At 36.8% G+C, this 9,789-nt stretch overlaps 3 protein-coding genes across 3 annotated transcripts; all 3 read left to right on the top strand.

Moving 5' to 3' along the window:
* Positions 1–4,343: 4,343 nt before the first annotated feature.
* Positions 4,344–5,851, top strand: LOC141720399 (uncharacterized). The gene is made up of 3 exons (XM_074522789.1): positions 4,344–4,755; positions 4,839–4,955; positions 5,616–5,851. Exons 1-3 carry the CDS (start codon positions 4,402–4,404, stop codon positions 5,691–5,693), a joined length of 549 nt encoding a protein of 182 aa, XP_074378890.1. The 5' UTR covers positions 4,344–4,401; the 3' UTR covers positions 5,694–5,851.
* A 735-nt stretch (positions 5,852–6,586) lies between these two features.
* On the top strand, positions 6,587–7,784 carry LOC141716939 (vacuolar iron transporter homolog 2.1-like). Its single transcript, XM_074519091.1, has one exon. The coding sequence runs from the start codon at positions 6,863–6,865 to the stop codon at positions 7,733–7,735; it is 873 nt and encodes a 290-aa protein (XP_074375192.1). The 5' UTR covers positions 6,587–6,862; the 3' UTR covers positions 7,736–7,784.
* Positions 7,785–8,001: 217 nt separating this feature from the next.
* Positions 8,002–9,526, top strand: LOC141716938 (vacuolar iron transporter homolog 2.1-like). Its single transcript, XM_074519090.1, has one exon. The coding sequence runs from the start codon at positions 8,374–8,376 to the stop codon at positions 9,220–9,222; it is 849 nt and encodes a 282-aa protein (XP_074375191.1). The 5' UTR covers positions 8,002–8,373; the 3' UTR covers positions 9,223–9,526.
* Positions 9,527–9,789: the final 263 nt, after the last annotated feature.

The raw sequence follows: 9,789 nt of genomic DNA, 5'->3' as shown, positions 1-9,789 counted from the left end.
AAGGAAAGCTAAGGAATTGATCTAATCCAGATAGCAGCAGCTGAATTGCAAGTCAAAGAGCAAAGAAAGAAGATTGATGAAAAGATGCAACTAATATTTGGTTCTACAACTTCACAATCACAATCTGTGAAGCATAGCACAAAAGTGGAATCAATTATTATGGAACTCAAGCCAGTAGGGAGGCATAAGGATGGAGAAACTTCTTCCAAAGATCTGCAACCTATGGTTCTCAAGCCCAACAACAGATCCAATAAGGACTCTACAAAGAATCCTCTAAAAGAGGTGGATTTTCCTCTTCCGAAAGCTGATGAGGACAAGCTTTTAGGAAGAAGTATTGCATATCTCAAAGAGACCATGGATGAGGCTGTAAGGAGAAACATGGCTATTATCTTCAGAGAGGGAAAGAGCATATGTGTGATGCAAGGACATCCCAAATTCTCAATAGCCAAGAGGGAAGAAGCCAAACAGCTAAAGGCTGGCAAAAGAGCACAAGCAAAGCTTGAAAAACAGCTAAAGTCAAGTCAGGCTGAAGAACAGAAAGAAATTGAAGACAAAGGTGAAGATGAAGCTATGGGGGACATGGTTGGTACTGAGATGGAGGAAAGAAGTAAGGAAGAATGGCAGAAAGGGAAAAGAAAGAAGGTCAATGCAAAGAGAAAGAAGGTAGATAAGACTGAAGAAACCCAATCAATATCCAAACCACTACCCTCTATTCCCGAACCCATTGTACCTGACCCCTTCATGAACATTCATGGTGAAACAATCATTCCCAAGGAGGAACCAATTGATTGGGACACCATCAAATTGCCCACCTTCCTAACCTCTTCTCCATCATCAAAGAAGCAGAAAAGAAGAATCAAATCAACACCCTCTAAAGCCTCAATTAAATTCACACAGAAGCCTAAGCTTAAAACTCAAACCTCTAAAGATGATTATGTTCACATCTGTGACATAAAAGAATTTTCAGATATTGAACTCTATCTGGATGAGCTGGAGGATGTAAGGGGAATAGCTGCCTACAGACAGCTACCAGAAAGACTAGTGTTCAAATACAAAGGAGCTGGGGAAAGAACATGGCCTCTTCACAGAATTCTGAATGAAGGCTACTCTACCTTGATTAGAGTCTACTCAGCCATACATAAGGATTCTGGCTTTACCAGAACTGCCAGGACTGAGATTCTCAACAAGATTGCCAACATAAGAAAAACTTGGAGGGAGCCCAATGCCTTGCCTAGAACTTTACTCATTCAAGAGAGAGGTATTACAATTCACAAATCACCTCATTGGTTGATGGAGTTCAGAGACAACAAAGGAGTCAGAAGATTTTTCAGAATTGAAGATCAGCTAAAGATTGCCAGTAATGAAACTCTCAAGGATATGCAATCTAAGTTAGATATCAATGAAGAAGATGAAGCTGAATTCTACAGACAACTTCAACTTCAAATAGAGGAGAATGACAGGAGGCTAGGAAAGAAAACCAGGGATCAAAGGAAAAGAAAGTAATTTGCTCAGGCTAAAGGAGCACCCTTGGAAACAATGTATTTCTTCAATTTCATCTCAGCATATACACTTTTGTAGCACTTTTGAATTTCTGCTTTGTTATAGTTTATATATTTGTTAAGTGTTTTGTTATCATCAAGCTAAACCCAAATTTATGCCTACAGTTCTAGTAGACATAAATAGGGGGAGATTGTTAGGAATATGTGTATTAGTTTGATGATAAGTTCAGCAAAACACTTAAGTAGAAATCTAGTATTTGTAGCCTCAACGGATAAGACCATCTTGGCTATCCGTTGAAGGAGTAGCCTTACTTAGCAATAAGTTTGGTATTGTAGCACATCTCACTCTCTGATTTCAAGCTGTAATTCTTAGATATTGTTAGGAGATAATCAATCATGTTGACTACTAATGGATGTACAAATAGGAGGGCTAATTGTAAATATTTCATGCCTTGTAATTTTGTATAAGTGAATAAGTGTCAACGGATATTGAAGACCTTCAACGGATAAGAAACTAAGCTTCAACGGATGTCTCTAATGCTTCAACGGATAATATCCATCAACGGATAAGTGCTTCAACGGATAAAGCTTCAACTGCTAGAGCATCAACGGATAAAGCCATCAACGGATGCACTGCTAGAGCATCAACGAATAAAGTCATCAACGGATGAAAGCTTCAACGGATGCTCAGTCTCATAGCAGTTGATAGTGACAGTTAACAAAGCTGACAGAGGCACATGGATTGACAGAGATGTGGTAGCCTATTTCAGGAACAGCAGAAAAAGCAGCCGTTTTTAGTCTGGTTCATAATGGAAAGTCAACAGATAATTCCATATTACACTGGATAAAAATGGAACAGAAACAAGTGGAGAACTATTGTCTTATTGTACTTTATCTTTGTCTTCACTTGTAAACTTGGTGTTATATAAACCAAGTAGTAGCTAGTAATTAGAAGCGAATTTTCCCTGAGCTGTTTAGAAATATCAAGAGAGAAAATCATCTAGTTTGTACTAGGAAGCAGCTGTGATTTAATTTTGAATCACAGATTTTCTGAAATAACACATCTCTGGTGGAACAACAAATCCACCAGAAAAGTTTTTAAGTGCTTTGTGTTCATTATATTTGTGTTTGAATATATATCTGTCTGCATCAGCTCCAAGCAATTCATACACATTTGATCACTCAAACACTTAGTCTTACAAATTGCTCAAAACTTGAAAAAGTTTTGAGATTTACATTCAACCCCCCTTCTGTAAATCTCATTGTTAGTCCACTGGGAATAACAATTATCAAGTTCATTACAATTAAAATATTTTAACTTATACCTATCCACACTTCTAGTTTTGTAGCCAGTCTTCTTTACAAATCTGGACCCATTTTCTTTGTAATCACTTCCAATATCAGCAACTCTACTCCTAAACTTAAATGACATTCCTTTTTAATCTCATGTTGGAAAATTTCTTAGCCATAAAAGCCATGAATTTGTTGTTCATCTTTTCAAGTTCCTCAACAGTATAGAAATCATCCCCATCATGGTCCTTTATACATTCATAACAAAGTTAAGTGTGAATTTTTTTGGATAAATCTCTCACATGCCAAATATTCTACTCATTCTGCAACTCAAAAGAATTTCAATCAATTAGTAATCAGGTAACGACATAGCTAAAGTTTAACAGAATATCGCATACACCGCAATATCTCAGAACTTTAAAATTTATACTAGAACATGACCCGTATCTTGCACGGGTTTTCATACTAATTATTTCATAATATCGCATCAGTTATGTCAAGTCATTTGATAATAATATTTTATATCTGTTTTTGTACCTCCAACATTATTCGTCACTACTGTATAGTTTACACAATCGGACGTTACACAATTGACTATTCAACTGGTTAAAAAACTGGATTGAAAACTATTTTATAGTTTACAGTAGGGCTGAGCAAAAAAATCGAATTAAAACCGAAACCGAACCGAAACCGATAAAAACCGGAGAAAACCGAGCCGAGTAAAACAGATCCGAAACCGAAACCGAAATATAAAAAACTGAACCGATTTAAATGGCTCGGTTCCGGTTATGTGTTCCAACCGAACCGATAAAAACTGAACCGAACCGGTTAGTAATATTAATAAATTAATATTATATTTTACATATATAATTTATAGATCATTTATGAATTTTGTGAGTTGTATGTTTACTAATTTTGTAAATTTTGTAAATTACCTTTGATTGTAGATGCATTTTTTATCACTATTTAATAGGTAAAAAACACTTACGGTGTTATTTACTTAGTCTGCTTAAAGAATTCATGTTTCTTTCTACTTTAACAATTCATGTAATGAATTATGAATCACTAGATATCTTGCTGCCAACAACCAAGTGTATAAGCTCTATTAAATAAGGAACATGGTTCAATTTTCCAGTTCCTTCCTCTTCTATTCTGTTCTTTTCTGGGTGATGCACATCTACTACTAACCTTGGGGAAAATATACTAAGATGCGCCAAGACTCTTTGTTAAATAAAAACTTGACATAAATAATATTAAATATAATATTATTTAATTTTATATTTGTCGGTTTTGTAACCGAACAAATTATAATCGAACCGGATTTTTTGAAACTGAAACCGAAACCAAATTCAAACCAGCGATTGCGGTTTTCGATTTTAAAAACCGAAAATATATGATTGCGGTTCCGATTTCATACGAAAACCGAGCCGAACCGGCCCACGCTCTCCCTGGTTTACACAATCGGACGTTCCGCAATCGATTATTCGTGAGGTTAAAAAAAACTGGATTTAAAACTAAAAGAAGAAAATAAATTTTGGTGGGTGAACGTGAACCAGTAGTTTCTAAGCTTCCATATATTGAGTGAACTTCCCAAATTTTATGCAAAACACACATGTATATAATGGCTTCCTTATCCTCATTATCTCTCTGCAAATCAAATGCAAAAACACTAATCTTGAATGATTCAACAATTCACAACCCATTTTGTGGATACATCAAACCCCACATTCAAACATCAACTTACTTGAAGAAGCAAAGAAAGAATAGATTGTCAGTAGTAGCTGTTACAGAAGGATCTGCAAAAAAATCCGAACAAGAAGACCAACCCATTCCTTCATGGGCTAAACCTGATTCAGAAGAGCCACCTCCTTGGGCCAGAAATGAAGCCCAACAGCAAACTTCTTCATCTTTTGAATTGCCATTTTATGTTTACTTGCTGGCTTCTGCTATTACTGCTATTGCTGCTGTAAGATTTTTTTAGCTCTTGTAATCTTTTTGTGTATGTGGGGCTATTGGTATATTAATGAAATGTTATGTGGGTTGGTGCAGATTGGGTCTGTTTTTGAGTATATTAATCAGAAACCTGTGTTTGGAGTGTTGGGTACAGATAGCATTTTTTATGCTCCAATTCTTGGGTTCTTTGCAATTACTGGCATCCCCACTTCTGTAAGTATCTCCTTTCTATGATTCCGATAATTCGATATGATAAGCTTAGTTGAAGATTTGTTAAACGAATTGGCATTCTGTAAATATTGATGCTACTACACTACTATTGAATTTTATAAAGCTCTTGATCCTTCTTGATGTCTTTGTTGTTTTAGTTATAGTTATTAAATTATATTATACCCGTTTGATAACTATATAAGTTCATAATTCATGATTGTTTGAGTTTTAGATGTCTAACGTAGCCAAGCTCAGTTGAGGGTGTTGGGTTATTGACTTAGGAGGTTCGAGTTTGAGTCAATTCGAGCGTATTATTTACTAAAACTAATTCGATCCGGGTGAGTTTACCGAGATTTGGTCGAACCGAATTTTGAACTTATACATCCTGGCCCAAGCGTGCTCTGAATTTTTTAGCCAAAGCCAAGCTTGGGCTTGACAGTGTTACACACCCCTATGGATAACTAAGTTTTATAGCTAGTAAAGCTTTGTGATTAGTGAAAGAAAGAAATGACTTGTTGACAATGATATTTATAAAGAATATCCAGAATTAGTTTGTATGGTTCGGAGCTCAGGACTTTGATATACATATTTGCAACACTGATCCTATATCTACTATCTAGTTATACATATCAGGCACTTGTACTGACCTAATTTTTTACACAGGGATTCTTGTGGTATAAATCTGTTGAAGCTGCAAATAAGGAGGCAGAGGAACAAGACCGCAGGGATGGGTATCGCTAGAGTGAATCACAATATAGTTTTGTATGTCTTGTTCTAAAATCCGTGTAAAAGCTGATTTTGATCATGTAAAACAAGTTAATATTCTCCAAAGTGTGAAATGTTCCTTCACAATCAGTATACAAGTGCTTATAGTAATCGAAAATATTTTAGTTCTTGCAGGTTCCTACCTTCTAGGCTGTGCACTAAATTTTAAATAGATGTACATTTCTTTTTCCACTTGAAACTTAACTAAGTAAATGATAAAAAAATATTTGTCAACATGAGATGATACTTGCATGGCTCTAGCCTGGTAGATACCTTTTCATACCTGGTAGATACCTTTCCATCAACTATCCAAGGTATAAGATTGCACAATAAGGCCATACTTCGTAAGAGCATTTCTAAAGCATCTGCAGTCTGAGTCTTGTATCACCAATCAATATTTTTCCAAACAATGACCTAACCTAGCTTCTCAATATATATTTTTTGTCGACAAGTAATATGTTGGCGAATGTGGTTTTGTGTGATGATCATCAGGTCCTCAAATTCAAGAAAAGAAACCTCTGCTTAGTCCTGTTATTTTAAAGAATTCTTGAGTTGATTTGCTGTCAGCTCATCGTTACAACATATTATTGTAACAGTAGGAGTTTCTGAGAGTCTATGACTTGTTTTTTCTTTTCATGCATCTTTAGATAAAATATGGAATGTACCAAGGCGGGGAAGTACCTAGATACTATCGCTATATCTATTGCATTGTACAGTATTTGTTTAAAACTAGCTTCAGGTCTTATGTAAGTTCTCCAGAAAGTTTAATGTTTCTGTAATAGGACACTTCTATATTAATAGAATAATAAACACATATATCTAAGAACCACATGTATGTAGAATCCTAACAAGAATCATCCTAGCCTGAACAAGACAAGGATGCAGAATAGAGATCTAAATTTTTAGTACTGTTATTTAGTCAAAAACATGTTCTCTTTCAAAATTAAGAATATAGAGAGTCTTGGCTTCTCATATATTCTCTCTACTTCAACGTCCTGGTTTGTAATCTTCCACGGTACCACCTAAGAGAAGGTCTCTTTCATGGAATCACGTTGTTTGGGAGGATAAACAATGGAGTAGTATTATATAGATGGAGTGTGTCTAAAGTTGGAAAGCCACACTCCTCTTTACTCCATTGATAAAAAATGAATTCTGCCCGAACAATTGAGACTTGTGGTGACCACAAGCTCTCTGTTGTGGATAAAGCAGCAGAAAGCTTGAAGCGTCTGCAACGAGGTCAGTGGATACGCGCAGCTGTACTTGGGGCAAACGACGGACTACTTTCAACTACATCACTAATGCTTGGCGTTGGCGCAGCTAAAGAGGATCAGTGGTCTATGGTGCTGTCTGGTTTAGCTGGAGCTATTGCAGGTGCTTGTAGCATGGCTGTTGGGGAGTTCGTTTCTGTCTCAACTCAAAGGGATATCGAGGGCTCAGTGAATGATGAATGTAACACAGAAGAGAAACATGATGGAGATGTCAAGATTCAAGTCACTCCCATCGCAAATCCATTGTTAGAGGAAACTAAACTTAATGTGTTCACGATGTCACCATCAATGAATCATCCTCCAAGAACTCCAACATCACATCCAAATTATTCGCAATTTCTGTCGCCTGCACGATCCCCGATGATGAAAATAGTAATGTCGGATGCAAAAATAAGTACGGTGGACGAGCCAGAGCTGAAGTTTGATGACAGAAATGAAAAACTGCCAAATCCGTACAAGGCTGCAGCTGCCTCAGCTGTGTCATTTCTGTGTGGTTCGTTTTTTCCCTTGTTGGCTGCTATGCTTGTTCATGATAATGTTGTTAGGAACATAGTTGTAGTGGTAGTAGCATCCGTAGCATTAGCTTTGTTTGGAGTACTCGGAGCTTTTCTTGGCGGTTCGTCCATAAGGTTGTCTGCTATAAGAGTTCTACTTGGAGGGTGGATTGCTATGGGAATCACTTATGGTCTGCTAAAGCCTTGGGACAAAGATGATAAGGGAGGAAAGGATAAGAGTCTTCACAATGACTAATCTTGAATTCTACTACTTTCTTCGCTATACATATTCAAAAGTATATCTATGTCACAAAGAAACTATGTGTAATAAACGAACAGTGCCAAATTTGGGACTTCTCTTTTCTACATTTATATAAGTAAATTATAGAATATACAGAGGCAAGAAATCATATTTAGGCAGTATGATTGTCTTAGTATAATATATGGGTCGAGGCTATATGATTTTTCTGAGACTGGAATAGCGCCTCAGATGGCATAGTGTTTCTAAAATAGGACACTCCTATACTGATAGAATAATAGACCACCAACACACACGCATACTATCTATGTGTGTCATTACATATATGTAGTAGAAGCTACTTGTATGTAAACAAGAAACAACTGAGCCTGAAAAAGACAAGAACACAGGATCTAAAATTCTTGTTATTCAGTCAGATCACTAATGTTTTTTTTCCAAAAGTAAGGAGAAACATAGTCTTGGCTTCTCATATATTCTCTCTACTTCAACGTCCTGGTTTGTAATTTACCAAGGTACCGTATTCATGAAAGTCTTTTTTAATTGAGTCCGAGACAATATGAACTGTGGTAGTATTATATAGATTGAGCGTGTCTAAAGTTGGAAAACCACACTCTTGTATACTCTGTTGATTAGAAATGCCTTCTCCCCAACACAAGCTTTCTGTTGTGAATGAAACAGCAGAGAGCTTGAAGCGCCTGCAACGAGGTCAATGGATACGCGCAGCTGTGCTTGGGGCAAACGATGGATTACTTTCAACTACATCCCTAATGCTTGGCGTTGGTGCAGCAAAAGAGGATCAGTGGTCTATGGTGCTATCTGGTTTAGCTGGCGCTATTGCAGGTGCTTGTAGCATGGCTGTTGGGGAGTTTGTTTCAGTGTCAACCCAGAGGGATATTGAGAGCTCAGTGATTGAGAAATGTGAGCCAGAAGAGAAACATAACGGAGATGTCAGGATCCAAGTCAATCCTATAGCAAATTTATCTGCAGAAGTATATAAATCTAATGAATTCATAATGTCACCCTCTATGGCTCACCCTTCTAAAAGCCCGACACCTAATCCAACTTATTCGCATGTTCTGTCATCTGCACAATCCCCAATGATGAAAATAGTGATGTCAGATGCAAGAAAAAGTACATTGGACGGGCCAGAGATGTTTAATGACAGAAATGAAAGACTGCCAAATCCGTTCAAGGCTGCAACTGCATCAGCTGTTTCATTTCTCTGTGGCTCTTTTTTCCCCTTGTTGGCAGCACTTCTTGTTCATGACAACGCCATCAGGCCCATAGTTATAGTGATAGTAGCTTCAGCAGCACTGGCTTTGTTTGGAGTAATCGGAGCATTTCTTGGTGGTTCATCCATAAGGTTGTCTGCTATAAGAGTTCTACTTGGAGGGTGGATTGCTATGGGAATCACTTATGGTTTGCTTAAGCCCTTGGACAAAGACGACAAAGGAGGGAAAGATAAGAGTCTTCACAGTGACTGATTCTATAATGTAGTACTCGCTATATGTACATGTCCATGTTACAGATGATAACATATATAAACAGAAGCAACTGTGCCATATTTTTAATTAAAATGATTGATGCTGCATTATGTGTTCGTACGTGTTAATCTGCCTATGTTGCTGTGTTTGAGCTTACCAGATGAAACAGAGACTACTCGTAATTTAGATACACACACAAGCAAGTTTGTGCTGAACTTTGAATAAGCTGAATGCGCATCAATCCTTTGAGTTTGAGAATATGCTTTCTTTACGAGAACTGTGTCAATTTCTTGTATTTGGAAACGCATAAGGTACCTCGGCGAGAATTTATGCCTCAACTAGGAACTTGCCTTTATATTATCGTGAGCTGTTGCGTATCTATTCTAATTATACCTATATGACCTTCAAATACCAATTATTAAACGCTTTTTTGATTTTACATGGCTTTAACTTGACACCTAACTTAATATTGTGTACTCATGACAACATAAAAAAATCATTTTAAGTAAAGGTGTTAACTTGACCCTTAATTTATTATTGTGTGCTTATAGCGCTTCATATAAAAAT

Source organism: Apium graveolens, chromosome 4 (genome assembly GCF_009905375.1).
Source record: "Apium graveolens cultivar Ventura chromosome 4, ASM990537v1, whole genome shotgun sequence".
In the NCBI taxonomy this organism is placed as follows: Eukaryota; Viridiplantae; Streptophyta; class Magnoliopsida; order Apiales; family Apiaceae; genus Apium; species Apium graveolens.
This window is presented reverse-complemented; position numbering and strand designations above follow the sequence as displayed.

What these genes read in the sequence shown, in the direction of transcription:
- LOC141716938 (XM_074519090.1), top strand. Translation starts at nt 8,374, where the DNA reads ATGCCTTCTCCCCAACACAAGCTTTCTGTTGTGAATGAAACAGCAGAG.
- LOC141720399 (XM_074522789.1), top strand. Translation starts at nt 4,402, where the DNA reads ATGTATATAATGGCTTCCTTATCCTCATTATCTCTCTGCAAATCAAAT. An exon ending in CTATTACTGCTATTGCTGCT is followed by an intron (nt 4,756 to 4,838) that starts GTAAGATTTTTT and finishes GGGTTGGTGCAG; the next exon opens with ATTGGGTCTGTTTTTGAGTA. An exon ending in TTACTGGCATCCCCACTTCT is followed by an intron (nt 4,956 to 5,615) that starts GTAAGTATCTCC and finishes TTTTTTACACAG; the next exon opens with GGATTCTTGTGGTATAAATC.
- LOC141716939 (XM_074519091.1), top strand. Translation starts at nt 6,863, where the DNA reads ATGAATTCTGCCCGAACAATTGAGACTTGTGGTGACCACAAGCTCTCT.